The following is a 22,666-nucleotide window of genomic DNA, read 5'->3' on the forward strand; positions in this document are numbered from 1 at the left end:
GGTGTATTTTGAACGTAGCAGTATATCAATATACTAATTTTAGTCTTTTCATATATATTGATATATGAATTGGGTATATAAATATACATTTCGGTATATGCATTTCTTTTCAGTATATAAATTCGGTATATTTTTACCATAATACCATATACTTATAGTCGAGCACACTCGATTGCAGCTTTTTCACATTTTTTGTACTTCCTTATTTATTTATGTTAAGTTAAGTTAAGATTGTGGCAAAAGTTTTATGTTTTTTTAGTGACGATCGATATTGATAGCTGAAATCACTGGAATTTGAAATTTATCTAGCACACGAAATGGAATTTTAATTAAATTCAAATTCATATAGAACAAAAACTTGTTCGTTTGTTGCCAACATTTTGAATTTGATGAATTTATCAAAAATGTTTGCAGTTGAATGCGTCGCACTTTTAAAGAGCAGAGCTTTGATGGCAAAGCATTAGCTGCGCTGTTATCCGTTAATTAATTTGCGGATTATTTGGCAATGGGGAGCAATGCAATTTGTTTTTTGTAATACATGCTTTAAAGCGTATGTATAACAATATCATTGAGTTTTTATCACAGCGCTGCCTTTGATGGCACATTAAGTTACAGGCATAAGCATAAGCATAAGTACAAGTGGATGTGAGGACAATTTGACTGTCTTCTGGTTGTCACCTGGCCAGGGACAGAGACTGAGTGTGAGACACAAGACTCGAGACACGAGACAAGGACAGCGACAGGCCAATGTCAATGCTAGCGACAAGGTGACGGCAGAGTGAGAGCTGTGCTCAGCTACCCTGACTGCTCGTAAAGCGCGTGTAATGCCGTTAATACCAATTTCAGTGCTTACAAATTGCGCATACGACGCGTGTGGCAGAGCATGGCATCGCGTGGTCTGGCATGGGTGACAGCAACAGCAACAGCAACAACAACAGCAGCAGCAACGGCGACAAGCGTAACTTATTTTTGCTTAGGAAATGGAAATTTCAATATGTCAGCGACAGCAGCAGCATCCGCGTGTTTGAACCCGAGAGGCAACACATACACTCACACTCACACACACACACACATACACTCGCTGTAACAGCAACCAATAACAACTTCAAACATCTACGCAAACCCTCAGCACACTGTCAGCTGTCATATATCCTCCGGTGTTTATTGACAGACGTGTCTGTCAGTCTGCTCTTTCTAGTGTCTCCTCTCTCCCTCTCAATGCGAGCGCTGCATAACTTTTCCCAGCTGGCAACTTTAATTAGCATTCTGACTTATTGGGAATTGTAATTGTATTGCTCTCTCGCCTTCTCCTCTCTTGTTTCTCCTCTCCTCCTCCTCCGCTTGAAGACACATCCAATCCAAATACAATATCGAAAATTGTTCGTATCTTAATCGTATTACTAAAGCAGTCGTCCACAATCACAATGCCACAAACTGCACGACAAGTTTTCGAGAGTAACTCAATTCTTTTAACACATTTCTTTTGTTGTCAATTTCTATTCTCTGGTTGCAGACCTTGCACTGACTTTTGCTTCAACCGAAATTGTATTGCGATCTCTGAAATGAAGTATTTTCAAAGTCGAAAATGTTTTTGATTTACCAATTTATTTTGTGGTTAGCCTTGACATGCGTTTGACTGCCATTGAGATTGTGTTTCGAGCTCTTTTACGAATATTGCTTAAACATTATCAAAATGAGTTTTTATTTCTCGGTTTACCTTTGAAATGTGCGAATCGAACTCTCAAATTAATATCTCTAGTTGTTTACTTTAGAACATAAATATTTTCAAAATTATAAATGTTTTTGATTAATCAATTTATTTCATAGTTAGTCGCTAGTTGCTAATAAATAAATTGAAATAAGTTGTACCATAATAAAAACTGTGGTTCTATCACTAAAAATGAATATTTTGTAAAGCTGAATAATTATTATTGAAATGAGTTTTGCTTCAATTGAGATTGTGATCTCTTGAATGCATATTGTTTAAATATTTTCAAAGAATTGGAATTATTTTTGATTAATAGAGTTTTTGTGCTTATATTTACAAACTTAGTTTTACTTCAATTCAAGTTGTGTTCGAATTTTGTAAATGAAAATGTTTTAGCTATGTCGATTTATTCTTTTATGGTTATTCTTAAAGTTAGTTTGAATACCATTGAAATTGTGACTACGATTTTAATTTATCTAGTTGCTCGTAAAATTGTTGAATTAATGGTTTTCAACTGCCATTAGGCTTAGCTTAAGAGCATTGAAAAGTCGTTTATTCTATAAAGTTGCAAGCCAATTTTATGTAGCATACTTTTGAGCGTCGCCTGGTGAGAAGTACGACCAACTAGTGGTTGCTGCCTTGATTGGCGTTGGCACCAATTAGTAAATCAATTAAAAGTTTCACTTGTCAACGAGTCCACACACACACACACACACACTCACGCGACGAAAGGGGCGTGGCATTCAAAGCACATTTGCATGCACATTCCGAAAGTAACTTTAGCTGAGATCGAAATTGAAACGGAACGAGTTAAAAGAGCTAAAGCGTTTTGCGAGCTCTGAAATGTTTTCGCATTAAGTGAGAAACATAATAATATATTAATAATAGCAATAACAATAGTAATAATAATAACAACAACAACACAGTTAATAACAACGAACGCGAGACGCGCTATTGAGTAATAATAAAAACGAAACGAAAGAAATAATAGAGAAACGCGTGCAAAATGTCGGTGGACTTGAGCGCCCAACAGGAGCCGACGATATCCGTGATAACCACTGTGCCGGTGGCTCAAAATGGTGGCGAAATGGACGCCCTGCTGCTGGGACGCATTGGGGTAAGTGTTGTCTGAAGTAGTCGTAGTCGTAGCCGTAGTCGACATGCAATTAAACATGCTTACATCGAACTCGAACAACAGCAACAAGAAATACAACAACAAAAACTAAAACTATTCTCGTACTCTCGACTACAAAATACTTGCATTTATTTCTCCTTTCAAAAAAAATTACTAAACCAAAGCAAACTTACAAAGTAGCAAAGTGCGTGACGCCTAGCCAACAAATACTCGTACATATATATACCATATATAATATATAGTAGCCATATACATATATATATATATATATTTGTATGAATGTCTTTGTCTGTATACGCACAAAAGTTTCAATTGGCGTGCATTTTAGCTAGACAAATATTTGACTTGGCTTTCGTTTCGTCTTGTTTTTTTCACTCTCTTGTTCTCTCTGCTTTTCTAGTACATATTCTTGTGTCATTTTCTCATTCATTTCACACTTTACTCTAGTATTTTGCTCTGGCAAATAAGTGTAGAACTCAAGCAACTTTGCTTCTCTCTCTTTCTTTGTTGGCTGCGTGCGCGTAATTCGCCCCATTGAATTGAATTATGTTTTCTTCTTCATCTTCGTTTTGTCGCTATTAACTTTTATTATTAACTGGAAACGTAGTTGCAACCCGTTCTGAAAAGAAACGCTTTACCTTTTGACTAGGATACATCAAATATATATAGTATAAATATTTCTTAGCTAAACACTCGCCCGCTCTCTCTATCTCTCTCTGAACTCTGAACTCTTAAGTGCTGACACTGTTTAACATCTTCACTTCACCTTCACCTTCACTGCCAACTTCAACTCAGTTCACAAAACTCAGCGTAAGTATCGTAGTGAATAATTAATAGTAAAGTGTTTATTCAACCGCACACAGCTGAAGGCTGAAGAGACACGCCCAGGTACAGATATATACGTAGACATATATACCATATACTATATGAATCTAGTTTAGATATAACCTATCACAAGCGTTGCTTCGATTCAGTTGCTTCGCGGCATTTTTCACAATTGCTTCAACAGAAAAATAGAAGTGCCTTTGGCTCTATACAAAAATGGTTTTAAGCCTACACAACTATGTCGATGATGTGCATGAGCAAGCAGAGGTAAACATTATTTACTCTACACCACACACCCGCCGTATACTTAATATCAGCTGGCTGCAAGCCATTTTATTTGAATTAAACAAAACACAATGCAAACGCTGATGCACACACACTTCAAGGTATTTTACTATAAATGCTGTCTATTATTGTAAAATTAACTTTGAAATAACATTTCACACATATTTTCATAATTTCTCATTTACTGAACTGCAATTCAATAAACAGACTTATAAACTTACAACGAATCGATAGCCGCTTTTGTTATTAATAATGTTGCGTGTCCTTGGGATGGGAATGCAAAAACTTTTCGAATGCATTCAACTTGTTTATAAGGCCGTTATATCATTTAATACTCACTTGGCTGCGTGTTAATTAGAAAGCTTACGACTCGCAGCACACGAAGAAACAAGAAACAAGCAACAAAAAAACAATTGCTAACTTTTTGCTGCCGCTGAGCTAGTTTATTTCTATGGCTGCAATGAATGCACATAAGAAGCTAAACGAAGCGCAGCACAGCGCAGTGAATGGTGTGTGCAGGTAAGTGCTGTCCTGATAATTAAGTGGCCAAATTTAATTAAGCCCAAAAAAAAAAAACAAATGCAACTCAATCAAGCTAAAAGGCGGCAATAAAAAAAACAAACAGAGAATGCACATGCGCTTAGCACTTCAGTTTATTTTACGTTTCTGCATTTAGTTTTTCTTTTTTTTTTTTTTTCATCGTTACATATTCACACACCCTCGAAATGTTGCGTATACGCGGGGTTGTGCACTGCTCGCCTCATTATAATTGTGAATTAAAATTAATTCTGCTTATCGACACCCAAACGGAGTATCAGTTAGTCGAGCGCCCTTATTTGCTCTCGCTTCGTTTCATTGCGTTTCGTTCGTGTGTGCTGTTTTATTTTATTATTTTGTTGAAGGACACTCACAATGACGTCGTCGTCGTCGTTGTCGTCGTAGTTGGGAGCTCATGTGAAACAAGCTCATTAAAGTGCCAAGTGCAGCCATTTGATTATGCTTCATAAAAATGAAAATAGAAATTCGACAAAGCCGCCGCTGCACTTGCTGCAACAGCTGTCGATGCAGTTCGCTTTCGTTTTCGTTTTCGTTTTTATTTTTTTTCAACCACTCTCTCAAATACCTCCACTTCATCATCACATTCATCCCTTTCGCCTCCGCTTGCTGCCTGCTGGAACAGTTAAGCCGTTTTCATGCCAACAGCAGCTGTGTTTTCTACACTAAGCCATAGCTCTATTCATAGTAGTTTTTCCTCCACTCATTTCTAGTTTTTGTTTTTTGGCATTTTTGTGTTAAACCTTATTTTTGACAAGAAGGCGTCAGAAATCTATAAAAAAAAATAAAAACTGGGTTCCCCTATCGAACGGAGCTTGTTTTTCGTTTTGCAGTTTAATATTAAAGATACGACAGAGAAATTGCAATTGTTTAGTCTGCTGATTAAAAGAGGAGAAATGAGGTAATGCTGACTATGCTTTAAAATGTGTGCTTGACATATAAATTAACGAAAATATGCGCTTAGTAAGTGCATGTTTCATAAGTGGTAAGTACCTGCTTATAAAGTAAACATGTATATATGTGTATATAATTTTTGGAATTTTTCGCAATTTATTTGAAAATTGAATTACTGCTTTATTTTTGGTATTCAATAAAAACCTTAAAAGGCAGGCATAAAAATATGGTAATTTTAGTGTTTGAAAGTTAATCTGTTAAGATATTTTTACAATATAAAATAACTACAATTTAATTTATTTTGCATAGTATTTTTTAACCAATAACTCTTAAAAATAATAATTGATCAATTTGAAGGTATTTTAAGGTATTTTTACAATATGATATTAGTATCATATTATTATTAAATTTTACATTTTTTTTATAGTTTTGATTTAAGCTATAAATCTTTAAAATGTAAATTGAATAATTTCCTTTTTTTATAACACATTTAATATTCAAATTATTTCTTAAAATTACTTTTTCTGGTAAAAAAACCTAAATGAGAATTTTATAAATTAAAAATCAATAATTTTAAGTTATTTTCAAAATACAATTTCGAATTAAAGTTCTATTTTGATTAGCGCATTTTTAGAAAATAAATGAAGAAGCTACCACAAGAAAGATTTTTCATATTTTTTTTACAATACATTTAATTTCCAAAACATTCGTAAAATGCTTTACTGCTTTCGTTTAGCTTTTTCATGTATTTTATCAAAGTAAATAAGTTGTTTGTAGAGTACGCAAAATTCGTTTTGGTATTTCCTGCAGTAATACAAATTTCTTTTGCTTGTTTGATTTTCGTTTCACATGAGCAAAGAAATTTTTCTGGAAAATATTTCTTATGAAAATGCGAGAGCAGCTTCTGCATGGCAGAGCAAGTATGCGACTGTGCATGTGTGTGTCTGTGTGTGTGTGCATACGTGTGTGTGTGTGTTTTAGTGAGTTCCATAAAGGTAATCGAAATTTTTTAATCTTTTGCATCGCTAAACCAATTTGCTTATCGGGGAAAAGTGAGAAGCGCAAAAAAAGCTTTAAAGTTGTTGAGCAACTGCAATCACTTGGCCAAGGTGGCAAGCCATATATGATTGGGGGGCGTGGCAGGAAGAACGAAGAAGGGGGGCGCAGACTGATGACTGTGACTGTTGCAATTTGGTAAATTGATTTGCTCAGCTGCTGGCGAAGATCTCCCACACAAACAATGTGTGTGTGTGTGTGTCTCAACATGGATTGACATGGATCAGTGCAGTGCAATTGCAATTGAAACAACGAGCATTTTGTTGCGCCGCATAATTGATGAGCTGGACAGATGATGATGATGGAGTGAAAGAGAGACACATATATGTAGACAAAGAGAGGGAGAGAAGATGGGCGCGTGTAGAGTGACTGACAGTGAATGAAGCGTTGCGCACGTTAATCGAATTAAATGCAGGCCACGTTGTCTCCATAGTCACCGCACACACACACACACACACACACTCACACACACATACACGCACACACACATACTTACGGACTCACGTATGGTTGTGATGAACCTGTACAATATGGCGTAACTGTTAGCCGAGAGCGGTAAGCTTGATTGAGTTCAAAATCAGATTTGTTGTTCGCCTCTCACATTGCAAATTGAAATAAAAACGAAACGTGACATTTGGTTGTGGCAACAGGCGCCCGCAGGCCTCACACACTCACACACATGGTCACACACTCACTCACACACACACTCACACACTCGGGCAAAACGGGGTATGTAAAATGTCTAACAATATGGCAGAGCAGTTAAAGCTGATTGTGGCAAAGGCACAGGGCGTAAACCCCTCGAAGCTATGCGTGTGTAAGTGTGTGTGTATGTGTGTGTGTGTGTGTGTGTGTGTGTTCTCTTCTCCCTTTTTTTTTGTTTCCTTTTTTATACCCGTTACCCATAGAGTAGAAGGGTATTATAACTTTGTGCCTTCAGGAAATATATGTCACAGGCAGCTCCGATTCTATAAAGTATCTACTATACATATATTTTATATCAGCCTCAACAGTCGAGGCGATATAGCCATGTCTGTTTATTCGTCTGTCTGTCTGTTCGTATATAACACTAGATCTCAGACTCTTCAAGAGATAGAGTTTAAATTTTCGACTGCACCTGCTATGTTTGCAGATTTAGTTTGAATATTTTGCCGAGCTCATTTTCGCCTCGCCTAATAACAAGTATATTTTAAAGCCTAATAACAAGTTTAAATTTAAAGTCGATTTTTTGTAAAATACATAATAACTAAATTCTTTATGATTCCTAAAAATGTTGTTGCGATCAGATAAAAATTTTATATGTTAATTAAGAGATACTTTTGTATGAGGAAAAACGCTTACTTACTTAGTTACTTTCGGTGACAATTTGGAATATTTTGAACTCTATGTTATATTTTGAATATTGTACTATATCAATATCGCATTATAACCTTTGATATATTTTATAATTAATACCACATTGTTTTACTCTTATTCACAAAGGGTAACGGATATCTCAAAGTCGAGCCCACTCGACAGTAACATTTTTACTTGTTTGTTTTTTTTTGCTGTGCTGGGTGTCGTTTTTCTTTTGGGGTTGCGGGTGCCAAACAATCAAATAAAGTTTTGCGTTTTTACCCTTTTTTTCGATACTCGAGAGAAAGAGAAAGGGGAAAAGTGAAAGCGAGAGTGCGACTTGCTTCGTATATTTTATTGTCAAAATCAATAGATGTCAGCATTTAACAGTTGCCAATGCCTGCTGGCGTTCTATGCGAGCATAGATCCTTGCCTTTCCCTTTGCTCTCCCTCTCCCTCTCCCACTTTCTCTGCCTCTCCCTCTCATCCTTTCTGGCTGTCAGATGCTTTCGCTTTATTAGATTTTCTCGGTCGTTTGGCTCAGGTAAGTAATAAATATGTATATGTATATTTATGTAGTCGAGTCTAGTTAGTTTATCTATGCTTATTTATGCCCCTATCTACTAACTGTGTCTGTATTCTGTGTTCTTTCACTATCTCATGAATGCTCCAACACACACACATCGAAACACACATCACACACACACACACTCGTATAAATAATATCCTAACATATATGTATATTGCGATTGAAGCGCTGCAGCGCAACAATCAAAAGTTTAATGTGCCATCGTTTTAAAATATATATTATTCTTTTTCTCTTCTACTCCCCAACACATACACACTCACACTCACACACACCAACACACTCGACCACGAATTGTATAACAACAACAACAACAACAAAAACAACAACTATAAAAAAAACAACTCATACATCCACACCCAAAAACCAAAACCAAATCCAATATATACTTTATGTACTTGTGTGTATCTCTGTGTCTATAAAAAAACTAAACTAAAAAACACAATAAAAAAAATGAAACTAACAAAAAAAAATATATACTAAACACAAAAAACGCTGCAGCATTCGGTAAGTGCAAAACTGATTAAAATCTTTAATTAACTCGTTGTCCCTTGTTTTTCCTTGTGTTTCCCTTTCTTTATTTCTTTTTCGTCTCTGTGTGTACCACATGTTGTATGCATAATATTTGAAAGTTAACCAACAAACTGCCTAACCACAAATTGTGTAAACTTTATTTATAAGTTGAGAGAGCATGAACAAAAGTTGATGCGACATGAAAATAAACTTAAGTAAAAGAGTTTACAATATTTTGAAGAATTATCAACTCGTTTGTTTAAGTGCGAGTGCTGCATTTATTTCTTTATTTCCAAGCAATTACATTTTATAAGCTCAACAAAGGCTTCGGCAAATTCCTAAAATATGTGTCTGAGTGTGTGTATGGCATACTCTTAATTAAATTTAGTGCACTAGCTTATTAGATTTCTTTCTCTGGAACATACTTATTTTAAAACTCGCCTCAAGGTTAAAGGCAACGATGATGATGATGATGTTACGTATACCACTCGTTGTCTCTCCCTCTGTGGCTGTGTGAAATGTGAAACTCACATAAATGAGCAAAAAGCAAGTTGTGAGGCGAACAGCTGGACCAATTCCATCACAGTTTGTGTTATGATTAATGCGGCAAGGCAAGGCAAGGCAAGCTCAAGCGTTGCGTAGTTCACAGAATTTATGAAGTTCAAAGCGTGGCTGCGACAGCATCCGCCTAGGACCATTCAAGTTGAAGTTGAGTGACTGTAAGACAAGAGACTTACCGCTCGCTCGCTCGCTTGCCAGCTGCTGGGCATCGTTTTTGGCTAATGGATGGCCAGCGGCAGCAGCAGCAGAAGCAGCAGCAGCATCAGCGATGTGACTTCTGTGGTTACCTGCGCGCAGTTAAGTTCTAAGTTCCCAGTTCAGTTTGCTTTTGCCTGCTGGCTAACGATGCCATTATATTGTCATGAATATGATTATGTCTTGCTTTCGCTCTCCCCCCTCTCTCTCTGTCTCTCTGTCTCTCTGTCTCTCCCACTATCTCTCTCTCTATCTGTGTGTCTATTGGTCGTAAGAATGTGGGCGGGTATGAAAGAACAGGTATGAAGACGACGTCGACCATGCTCATAATTCATATAAAAAACTTTTATGCCTCTTAAGTAAATAGCACAGAAATGGAATAGAATTATGCGTGCCAAGCGCCAAGCGCCAAGCAAAAGTATTCACAAATTTTTGCCTCTGCATGACAATTTATGCGACGCGAGCGTGTAAAGAATTTCTGTGTTGTGTGCCTCCTCGTTTTACACCTTATGCCACATGCTTTGTGGCTCGTTTTGCGTCTAATTGCAGTGGCCCAAAAGCGAAAAGCATGGCGTCAGGTGTTGTCTGCCATAATTAAAGCTGCAACTGCCGCGGCTTCTGCTGCTGTTGCTGCTGCTGCTATTTGTCTTGGCCTGACAAAGTTCAAGTTCACTGGGGCCTGACCTTGCGGACGAAAATACTCCGCACATACGCCCAAAGGATGCGCCGCGACTGGGGACTGCAGCTCGAGTGCAAAAAAATGCAATGCAAGGCAAGGTTACTTAAGGTCCACAATATTTACCATTTACCATATATACTCGCTGCTTGTAAGCACATCTCGCAGAGCAACGGCATCAAGTATACGTTATGTGGCGCCCAGTTATGCAAATAATTTCCATTATTAAACAAACGCACGCCTGGCATGTTCCCCCCAATTTTAATAAAGCCGTCATGCTGGCTTCCCAATTTTTTGTGTTGTGTTGTGTTGTGTTGCGCTGTGTTGCTTTCGTGCTCTTTTTTTCTTTATTTCTCTTTTCCAGACAGACGCATCAAATGCGTTATGAATGGACGAACGACGAGCTGATAAAATGTGAAACGAGCTGTGCAAATAATAGTTTATAAGCTTGAGATTTATTTTGCAGCCTTACACAATTTCTATTGTACGCTAATCGAGTATTTAACGTTGGCGATAAGCGCAAATTAATTGAAACTTAAATCGTGGAATTTAAACCGACGGCAAAGTTAATTATGCTCAATAACAATTAATCGAGTGCTGACATTCAAATTGCATTTAAAATATTCATTATTTCATTAGCAAAGTGTTAATTAATATGCATTTTGAAATGCCCAGCACTGAGTTGTTGTTACAACAGCATTTATTTCGACCGAGTTTTTAATGAAAACACGCGTGTGGAAAAGTTAATTTATGTTTGTTGCGTAGACAATCATTAACATAAAAATACGCGTAGACGTAGAATTCATTTTCTTGCATAATTTGCTTGTTTAGGAATCTCACATTTTCGCTTGGCAAATAAATAGAAAATCAACAAAAATAAATTCACCAACTGGTATTTATTTTACTTTTAATTATTGTGTATTAGACCCGCTACCCATAGGGTAGAAGGGTAGGAAATGTATGTATATAACAGGCAGAAGGAAGCGCCTCCGATCCCATGAAGTATATATATGTATGTATGTATATGCTAGATCATCGCCAACAGCCGAGGCGGTATAGTCAAGTCCGTCTGTCTGTCTGTCCGTTTATATGAACACCTAGATTTCAGAGACTATAAGAGATGCTTGCACGCAGATCAAGTTTGACATACATTTTTACCACGCTCACTTTCACCTCCGAAAGTAGCGTATTTTTGAAGCTATAGCTACGAATTTCGATATGTACAATAATAGCTACAGTATTTATGATTCTGATTTATGATTTGGAAGAAACTTATTTAAGAAATGCTTTTGTATGGCAAAAAACGCCAACTACAATCGCTTCTTAGATGCTTTGGCTGATAATCTGGTATATTATAGTACCCTATGGTATATTTTGAAAATACTATATCAATATACCAAATAAAGCCTTTGGTATATTTAGTATATAATACCGCATTGCTATGCTGTTATTTAAAATGGATGGCGGGTATTGCACAGTCGTGCATATTCGACTATAGTTTTCTTACTTGCTTCATCGATATACCAAATATGGTCTTCAGTATATTTTAATATTTTTGCATTTTATTATTTGGTATATCTTAGGAATAATACCGCACTGTTTTGCTCTTATTCGAAATGCGTAATAGGTAACATATTTCACAGCAAAGAAAACTCGAATGTAACTTCTTTACTGGTTTTAATAATATCTTAGGCCATAAATATTAATATATATTTCTCAGCGATTTTTTGCTAAGCAATATTAGCAAAGACATAAGAATAAATATTAAGTCTTGAGTGGCAGCTTTCTCATCTTGTCTTTTTTTTGCAAATAAAAACAGCTTGTGTTTTTATCGCAAGTGAATTAACTTTTTTGCTAGCCGAAAATGCAAAGCAATGCAAAATAAATGGAATCATTACCATTTGCTTTGTCACTTTGTCCAGCTGAAATCGCATTCATAACGATTGGTGATTTGCGTGGCTTATGCGTTTTTTCTTCGGTCATGCTGTGACAACGATTGAGAGGAAAAAAAAGAAACAATTGCCGCGTCTGAGCTCGCATTAAAGACATAAAAACAATAAGCTTTGAGAACAAGGCAATAAGACAAAGGGCGTCGGCTTAGAGCTAAAGAAACATTTTTTTGTTTTTTTTTTTGTGGGGGGTTTATAAATCGATTTTGAAATCGCGTTTATCAGCAGAAATAAATCACAATATCCATGCGTAAGCTAGACAAAATGTCAACGTGTTCTCGCCTCTTCGCCTAGCAATGAAATTTGAGCCTGTGCCTCTGTAATTGTCAGCAGCCAGGATGAGAGACTGAAATGCTAAGGAGACGAAAAGAGAGAGAAGTGTGAAGAGTGAAGAGGAGAGTGTGGCTCATAAAATGCAGGGCAGCGACAAGGCCCAAGGACTGACTGCCGTACAAGTAGACAAAAGGACACTTTATCTCACATGAGTGTATGTGTGTGTGTTTCGAGTGTGTCGAGTGGGCGTGGCAACAGTGATGTAAAGCTTAAGTTAATAGCGAATATTTACAAATCGATTTTGTTGTGATTGCGAAAACAATTTGAAAATGGCTTTGAGCGATTTCCAAAGAACTCAAGCGGCAAGCTGGCAAACATGAACGCCCACTCGACGCACACTCACACACACATACTCACACACACACACACACACACGCATGCTGTCTACCACATACAACGACTTCCACACACATGCGCATTTTGGGGACAATGCAAGGCTGTCGCTTTGAATCCTTTATCATTGTGCTCACACACAGTCGCACACTCACACTCACACACACACACTAACACTCATCAAATGCAGTTTGTCGCTTGGTCTTCTTGCAGTTACTCTGCTCTAATTTGTCAGTTGAGCTTCACAACGTCAACGCCAATTTATCAGCGCCAAACGAACTGCGAACAAACTCACAACTGACTGGCAAATCCTTTATCCTTAAACGAATGTTTTGCCAAATATATATGGAGAGTGATACCGATTATAATCCCTTTTATGACTAAGCCGCTAAAACTCACTGATTGATTGCCCATCATCCTAAATCGTTCACTGTCCAAAATGCTGACGTTCTTTATTTTTTTAACTCCAAAAATATTGCAAATAAATCAAAAAACTCTTTGTGCTTCAGTTAAATGAATAATCCTCCAATTGCTGAACAGCATCAACTTTGTTTTTGCCTCTAGTTTTCTTCTGTTTCATATCCGAGTCTGACCGAGGTTGATATGGATAGTCAGCCTCTTTTTCCATGTTGCTCTCATAGTCAAAATTGATTTCCATGTTGCTCTCATCCTGATAATTGAACATGTCCCGTTTAACTCCGCTTGATGTCACAACAGCTGCATTGCTTAGAGTTAACTTCAGCGCCAAGGGCGTGAAATAGAGCAAAATGAGACAGATTCGAATGTTCATTGTATTGTTTTCAATAAGTGAGAACGCTTTTGGTGCTACAGTTAAGTGTGAGTTTCAATGTGAAGCCTACTATGCTGAATTGTATAACAAAATAAGAGATCATTATTATTGAAAGTTGTAATTAAAAAATTCCATATATGGTAATTATAGTTACAGAGTAAAGACAGGGAAAGCAAACAATAAATATTAGCTTACAAATATTCTTTACATGGGTTAATTTATATTTCCAATTTATTATTTTACAATTTGTTTAAACTCTCAAATAAAATTTGTTTTATTTATTTACAATATTTAGATATATGTAATTTAAATGAAAACCAACTAATTTCTTAAGCGATGGCTGCAAAGGTCTTCAATTCATTTATTTATCTTATGAAATTTGAAACACAGCTTCAATTATTAAGTTATTAAGTTAAACACATAATATAGTTTATATATAGAAAACTTAAAAACTTTTCTTCAGAATATAAATATTTTTTCTTACAGCTTCAATTTGTGCTTAATGAATTTGAAATATTTAGTATTTGAGAATTAAAATATTTTTTTAAAGCATACATTTTTGAATAAAGAAATTATTGTATTATTTTAAGAACTCAAATACTTTTATTTATAGTTTAATGTAATATATACATTTGTATTCTTTGAGAATTAAAGTATTCATTCTTAAAGCTGAAATGTTTTATTAATAAAAAGAATTAAAATATTCTTTAATTTTTTGTTTATTGAAATTAATATTTTTATTATTTAACAATTAGAATATTTATTCTTAAAGCTTAAATTTTGGTTTCATGAATGGTTTCCAATATATAAAATTTATTTAACAACTTTATTATTGTGTAACTTGTTTCTCCATCTTTGACAATTATTAGTGCATCAGTCAGATAACATGAATAGTTGATAAGTCTCAAAGTTGACAAAGAGTTTGACAAGCATAAAAGCTGCAATATCAATAAAAGAAGCATCAAGTTTCTTATGTACCAAAGACTTGAAAAGTTGTTCATTGGATGCCCAGAAGGGTTTACTGTACCACAAAGTAGCTGCGCTTTTCAGACTAATTCTTTTATGGCAAGCTTAAAATGCAAAAGGGAAACTGCATTAATGCCCAACAGCAACTGCATTATGAATGTCCGCTAGCAAACTCGTGACTCGTTGTTCGATGGCCTCGCGATTGGAGACGAGACGTCGCAGGTTTTCTTCGAACTCATCCATATGCTCCGGCTCCGCATTGTTGCGAGCTGCAGCCGCTGCCTGAATGGCTCTGGCCAAACGCAGTTCGTTGAGAGTGCGAAGATAGCGATGACGCTTCATGAAATTAGGTGCCATGGACCACGAGCGACGATTGAACAAAGGCACGAGAAGACTGCTCGTGGGCACCATAAAGGGCAGCTGCAAGTCGTCGAGAGGAATGCGATATGATTGCTCTTGTTCCTGCTCCTGATCCTGCTCCTGTTGCAGGCACTCGGCTGGCAATTGCGCATTCGCCTCGTTGTCACGGGGCGCATGCTCGTTGTGATAATCAGTATGATAATCCTCCACTTTGAGTTTCTTGGGTTTATTGGGCTTTATTTTCTTGCACTTTGGCTTTGGCTTTGGTTTTAGTGGAAAGATACCCTCATCCAGTTGCTTGAGATCCTCCGACATCGCTTTGGTGTTGTCGTACAGCGTGCGCAGCAAGCAACTAACTCGAGCTGTGAATTCGCTGCCTTCATTCTGCTTCACCTGCTCATCATCGTCATCAGCGTAGTCCTCTTCTTTGGTGTTTGCCTTTGGCCTCTCATCGTCGCCCACATCCTTGCCCGGACAGATGCGAGCTTGGGAACCGGATCGAAACACTCTCTGTGGCTTGTTGTTAGCTTGCGAGTGGGAGTGGGCGTGGGCATGACCGTGGGCGTAATGCTTCATTTGCAAATGCAGCTGCTTCTCGGATTTCTGCACTTCGTCTGCAGGCGAATGCTGGCCATCGCTGCCCATCGCTGGCAGTGAATTTGATTTGCTTTGCTGCATTTGCTGGCGTGGCAGCGCCTCAATGTCATCCGCTTTGTTGGCTCCCACGTCGAGTCGCAGCAGCCAGAGCAAGCAAATGCCAAGTAACAATGTCTGGTATTGTATTTCCATCGCATTGTTTGCTTCTCAATTCATATCACAACTATGACGCACAATGCTCAGGCGAGTTCTTCTCATCAACTTTGTAAACACCAGCGCCTCATGTGCTTAAGGAAAAGCAGCCAAATTTAAAGGAAGCTAGTTTAAAGTATAATAACTACTTTAATTTATAATATCTACTTAACCACTTAGACATATATTACACAAAACCACAATTGAATCATTTGTATTGCTCAAAATATTTCATATGAGTGGTAAGTTGTTTTTGTTATTTAAAACAAACTTTTATTCATTCAGCTTTAATTTGGGTATTTGGGTATTTAAAGTCACTTTTATTCTTATTGATTTAACGTTTAAATTTATTTGTTTTTAAATTTGTTGAGTTCTTTCTTTGGTTTAAAAATCTTTGTATTTATTCAGCTTTTATTTGGAAATCAGTTATTAAGTATCGATTCTTAAGTTACTAACATATTTAATTATTTCCCTTTGATTTAAGTATTTCATTTTCATTCACGTTTAAACTGATAAGTAATTTCTTTTATTATATAAAGTTTTTTTGTTTTAATTATAATTTTAAAATGAGTACTTATTTATTTTTTTCACTTTCTGCATTTTTGCGACTACATTTTTGTGATTTTTAAAATCGGAAGTATTATAGCAATAAATTTAGTTTTTCAGCAAATAAAGCATTCATTTCGAATACTTTACTCTTGTGGTTTCAAACAAGTTTTGCAGTTTAAATTAAAGCGAGTTGCTACACGAAAAGAATCTTTATAGTAGAGAGTATTTTGCATTTCTTACTTATCCAATTACCAAATTCAATTGAATCCCTTTCAAATGCAGAGTGTGTGTGTGGCGTCTTCATTCGAGTGGTTGCAAGTCCTATCAAATTACTCTAGTTTCTGCCAAAATGACGTAGCTAAAAGTGCAATGTGATTGTGTGGGTTGAGAAGGTGGTTGAAGGAGAGTAGGAGTGTGTAAAGCACTATGAGCATAATCCATTGTTATCATGAGTAATTCCCCAGTTGAGTTTAATTGTAAATTGCAGTGGGGGACGACCAAATGAAATGTAATCAAATTCGCAGACTAAATGCAAAATGGGAATACGCTTGGTGGAGAGAGCCCAGAGAGAAAGTGCTGATGAGATGGCACTCAGTTTGCTTTTGGGTGGAGGCCACTTCGACGCTGACAGCCAACAGCAACAGCAACAGCAAACGACAACAACAACGACAACTATAGCAAGAGCAACAACTACATCTATGTACATCTAGAGCTGCAGCAAAAGCAGCAAGTGACAGCTTGTTGCACACAACAAATGCATTTGCCATAAGTCCGATGGAGAGATGCCTCCAATGCCGTGTACCTGTCAACACATCCGGCCGCCCACAACCGCCCACAGTTGCCCACACAAACGCCCACACAGAGCATCAACAGCAGCCGCATCGTCATCTTCATCCGCGCTCGCATTCTCCCTCGCACTCGCACCCGCAGTTCGCCATTCGCATTCGCATTCGCCTTTGCATCCGCATCCGCATCCGTTCACGAGCAACCGCAACGAGCGATTTCCTACGTTGTGTGCGAGCCCCACTTTCTATCTGTGTGCGTGTCTGTCTGTCTGTGTGTCTGTGTGTGTGTGTGTTTGGATGCGTGTAGGTGTTGCTGTTGCTATTACTGTTACTCAGGCGTCTTGGCCTTAGTTTGCCATTTTTCTTCATCTTTTGTGTGCTGTGTATTGCGCTCTTGATGAATTCGTTAGACGCAGAACGGCAACTGCCATCAATCCCCTTGCCCTAGATACGCCCCCACACACACATACACACACACACACACAGCGAAACATACCCACACATAGATACTCGCACAGCTCATGCTTGAATTCATTTCCTTGTTGCACCTTTAGGGAATTGTGCGCAGCTTGTGAAAAGTAGCAAAAATGCCATAATAACTGAAAAATTCCAGCATCTTGCTGTAAAGAGGAAATGCCAAAAACAGAGTAGACAACAAACCAGAAATAAAAAAAATGTAAACTGATGACAAACCACCGGGACAACAAAAAGCAAAACAACAACTGCAGTTTAAGCAATCAAAGGACGACAAAAATTCCAACAAAAAAGAATATTAAATGATCAATTTTCCAAGTTCTTACACCTTGTCCACAATAGCGAATGCACCTCGTACATTCAACTTCTGTAGTTTCCTTGAGTCAAGGACACTTTACGACTACATATGCTCTTGAATAGTTTCATCGGCATTCGAAGTTCACTTTGATAGCGCTGCTAGCTATAAATTCGAGTATTTCGTGTATTTGCGTCTAATCTTTTGCTTGTGCCATGCTTGTGCTATTTGCTAATGTCGTTTCGTTCAATAATTCCGTTCCACAGCAATGAACTCGATTTTTATGGGTTTCTCTCGAACATCTCTTTAAAAAAACTTCCATAACTATTGAATTTAAAAGAAATGTACACCATTAGCTTGAACTTTTAGCTTTATTTACCAGTGTTTGTTTTTCCTAACAAAAATTGAAGCAATTTTCCTTTTTCTCTGTTGATTTCAAAGTTAAATTTGCCGCGCGATGCTGCTGTAAAAATGTTACATTTTTGTTGCATACTTTGGGGGGTCGTTAGATGGCGCCATTAAATAAGCAAGCTACTTGCTGCATTTCCGCCTGCTGCTCACTTATGTTCGCCTGGTATTTCATCTGCTTACTTGGCACTTTTTAGCCGTTCATGGCGGCTTGAAGTGGCCAACAACAACTGCATACAAATGGTGTGGCTAAATATTTGCTACCCACTTATGTATGTTCGCCTGGTGTTTTACATCACTCAACATAGTTTTTTTTTTTAAGAAATCTCGTCGAGGGTTAACGATATAAAATATTTACAACCGACAGACAACAAATATATGTTTGTAATTATTTGTTGTTTGAAATTGGTTTACTTACCATATCTCTGCGAAATTCTTAAGGATAAGCGCTATCGATTATTACGCAAGGATACTAAGGATATCAATTTGCATAAGGATTAAACTTATAGACAAACTGTTTGGTGTGCTCAAGAGAAACAATGTCCTTACAGGACCCGAGATGCAATACTTATAGAAAATAACGAATATTTCGGCAATTTCCTTTTGAATCCTTGCGAGTCCTATGTCAATCGAAGCATATTCGCAAGGACTATTACACTGCCAAATTTGATGTTAATCGTCCTTGTGGTTCTTGAGTTATCCTGGAATTTATGATTTTCGTATATTGCATTTGCCCAACGGAAGTGAAAAATTAGATGTATTGAATATCAGTTGATAGAGTTGGTCCTTACGATGCTAGCAATATGTGTCCTTTGAAAATGCTGCAGAATATGGCGGAGATATAGCTTGTTTTCAAAAAAGGACCCATGCTGCACCCTCAAAGTATGCTACATAAAATGAAATTGCAACAATTACAATAAATACAGTAACAACTCTTCTATTGTTGTAGTTGTTGTTGTTGGTCAGTGTATGCGACGACGAGCCTCAAAAATTGTCAAGTCAGCAAATGAAATACCAGGCGAACATAAATAAGTAGCAAGCTGAGCTACAAAATACCGCCTGCTCATTTTTGGCGCCATCTATGAATCATTGCAGCAACTAGAATTAAAATTGTGCCGCAAGAAAAATTGGTACATCCTAAAAGTATGCCACAGAAATATATAATCAGCAAATTATACACAACCCCATAAGTATGCAGCAGAATTTTAATTTGCGAAATATTTAGCAAATTAAGTGCAGCCCCGAAAGTATAATATAGAAATTTAAGCTTTAAAAATTTTGCTGCATAACCAAAGTATGCTACATTAAATTATTGGATAATGATTACATTACTCACAAAATAGAAAACTAATCCTAGTTTGACCATATTTCCACGCATTTTGACATGAATTTATGCATTTTGTACGTGGGATCAACATCTATCAATTGAAACAGAAACACAATGCAGTCATCTAAGAATCACACATTTGTTGCGAATATTTCAAACGCAACTGACAAAATAACGAATTGTATTTGTGATTTTGATCGGCAGTTGCACTTAACGCCCTCATTGGGGCATATGGAAAACTTGCAAGCTGTCGAGCTTTAAGCTGCAGGAATATTAAAAGTTCCAAGCTTTACGAAGTGCGACACCCAAAGCTTCGCAGCACATTTGCGTGCTTCAAATGCAATCCACAAAACTTAAAAAGCTCTGTGCACAGTTTTGTCGCAACCTTTCTTGAATTTGAACTGGCAACAAAGCGAAAAGTAAAACAACAACAGAGACTACGAACGACGAACATCGTTTGGAGCGCATAAATCATGTGCTGTGTCCAGTGCAGGGTGCGTTAAGCATACGCCATGTTGCACAGCGAAAGAAGAACAAAAATATATTTCACTTTTCGCACTGCATTTAAAAGCAAACTCGACAAAATTTATGGCCTGGCCTGTTGCTGACTGTTCGCACTGTCGCTGTCTCGCTCTTCGTTTGCTTTTTATAGTCTCCGAGTTTTCAGTTAGTTTGAAGTTTTGTTGCGTGAAAAACTTTGCGTGTGACTTGGCTTTGAAAAATGTTTTTCAATTGACTTGCAAAGTGTTGACACAGCGCCAATGTTGAATGGAAACTGCTTATCAAGCATGACAACAAAGTCCAAGCTGTCCAAATGTCGAATGCCACACAGCCCTCCAGCGATGGCTTTCGCTTTAGCTTTGGCTTTGGCTTTGGCTTTGGATTTCGCTTGGCTTTGACTATGACTTTGCTTATGGTCTTGGTTAAATTTTATATTACTGTTGGCCTGGCGACATAAAAGGGTTCTTTGTCTCACTTTTCTTTTACATTTTTTTTTTGCATACACTTTCATTTTGCCTTTTCACTTGGGGCGTCGCCTGTGGTGTGAGCGAGGCGGCAGCTGCGCTGAGTTATGGCCACAATCAAGTGACAGCAGCCGTTGCCGTTGCCGTTGCCGCAACCAGCGCCATTGACGTTGGCAAATGTCCCCAAGGCACACGTGGCGTATGCGCAATGTGAGCGTTTGATCAACAGCCTGGTTAACCGAGCACACTAACTCAGAAGAGATCCACTTGGCAGTTAAACCCTTCGCACGTCGCACGCGTTGCAGGTTGCATGTTGGCAGCTGGCGTGTGGCACGTGGATGCCACACACACACACACACATACACATACACGAGCACACACGAACAAGGGAAAGTTCATTTAATGCTGGGCTGCCATTGTCTCAGTTTTTTGGCACTTTTGTTTTGCTCGCCACATTCCGTGGAGCTTGCCACGTGACGCTGCTTAGCATGCCACTTGAGCTTGCATGCCACACAAAGCTTTTGCCTGCAGATGGCACGCAACAAAAGCTTTTGCTTACAGCCAGCCTGCCGCATGCTGTGATAACTGACGACGCCAACGACAACGACGACGACGACGACGACGACGAGCGCCAAGTCTAACGCTTAAGGGGCATGCCACATGTGCGTTCTGCTCGTCTGTTCGTCAGTTATGCTCACAACGCCAACTGCTGCAGTCGCAGTGCCGCACGCAACGCCAACGCCAACGCCAGATAAGCGCGATACGAGCAGCGGTTAAATACAAAACTTTCGTTCGCGTCCTCTCGCAGTCGCTTGACGATCGTTCTTTCGGCCGAGTCTTGTTTCAAATTTTTGCGCGCTATGCAAATGAACTCTGCAAATGCAATTGCAGCAGCGGCATTGCAATAAATTTTCGTGCGGAATGTAATTGAGTGTACGTTATGCGTGTTTACTTCTTCTCTTGCCACGCCCCGATTGCGGTTTAATCTCCAACTGAGCGTGTAATTTTTTGCCATTTTTTTTTTTGGTTGTTGGTTTATTTAACAAGCGACAGCTGCAAAGAAAAATTAAACAGATTTCAAGTTTAATTGCTTGCTTCACAACTTAAAAACCAATAAATATAAATAAATATTTATTCTGGGCACAAGGGATAAGACGTCACAAAAAATACATTTAATTCTTGAGTCACAGCAAATAAATCAATCTCCTAAATTGCTATTAAAACAACAAAATATAAATAAATAAACTTTAAAATAAAATCAAAATAAAACCGACTAAAATATAAAACATTAACAATAAATAATGGGTACAATTAAATTTAACAATATTGATTACAATTTGTAAAAATATAAATGCAAAATTCTTAACAATCAGCAGCTTTCTATTTTATTACGTATACGACTAGTCGACTGATTAGTTTGACATCAAATTGAAATGTTAAATCAATTAAAATAAAAAAACAATATCAACTTATTTATCTGACATTTTCGTATTCGAAATATATGCTCTCTATTTAATTACGTATACGACTAGACGACTGATTAGTTTGACATCAAATTGAAATGTTAAATCAAGTAATATAAAAAACAAATATTATTTTTTAACTGATATTTTAATACTTCAAATAAATGCAATCTTCTTGACATTTAGCAACTTATTATCGAGTTACGCATACGACTGGTGCTCCCCTTAGAAGCGCAACTAAAATGTAATTAAAATAAACAAAAATATAATTATTTAAATTAAGTATACGACTGGTGGCCTAATATTGCATAAAATGCAAATAAATTAAATGCAAAGCAATTAAAATAAGAAATAAAATTTATTTATTTCAAAGCAATCTAATTACGCATACGACTGATGGTCCGCTTAATTTCGCAACTAAAATGTAATTAAAATAAACAAATATATAATTATTTAAATTTCATTCAAGTAAAGAAAATAAATTCTGCTTTATGTTCAATTACGTATACGACTGGTGGTCTACCTAATATTGCATAAAATGCAAAGCAATTAAAAT

General features: G+C 37.2%; 1 protein-coding gene and 1 long non-coding RNA gene across 3 annotated transcripts in view; both read left to right on the plus strand.

Annotated features, from left to right (window-relative positions):
- The window catches only part of LOC133849297 (inactive dipeptidyl peptidase 10), a 131,045-nt gene that overhangs the window by 23,443 nt on the left and 84,936 nt on the right, over positions 1 to 22,666 (plus strand). The window contains exon 2 of one of the 2 annotated variants that reach the window (XM_062285278.1): positions 2,635 to 2,825. The exons of the other annotated variant lie outside the window; for it this stretch is intronic. Within the exon in view, the coding sequence (XP_062141262.1) occupies positions 2,715 to 2,825 (111 nt within the window). The 5' untranslated portion in view covers positions 2,635 to 2,714. The remainder of the gene's footprint in view (positions 1 to 2,634; positions 2,826 to 22,666) is intronic. 2 annotated transcript variants of the gene reach the window in all.
- LOC133848346 (uncharacterized) lies at positions 18,746 to 19,616 on the plus strand. Its single transcript, XR_009895254.1, has 2 exons — positions 18,746 to 19,237; positions 19,305 to 19,616. It is a non-coding gene; the product is annotated as an uncharacterized LOC133848346 (long non-coding RNA).

This window comes from Drosophila sulfurigaster, chromosome X, assembly GCF_023558435.1.
Source record: "Drosophila sulfurigaster albostrigata strain 15112-1811.04 chromosome X, ASM2355843v2, whole genome shotgun sequence".
Taxonomy (NCBI): domain Eukaryota; kingdom Metazoa; phylum Arthropoda; class Insecta; order Diptera; family Drosophilidae; genus Drosophila; species Drosophila sulfurigaster.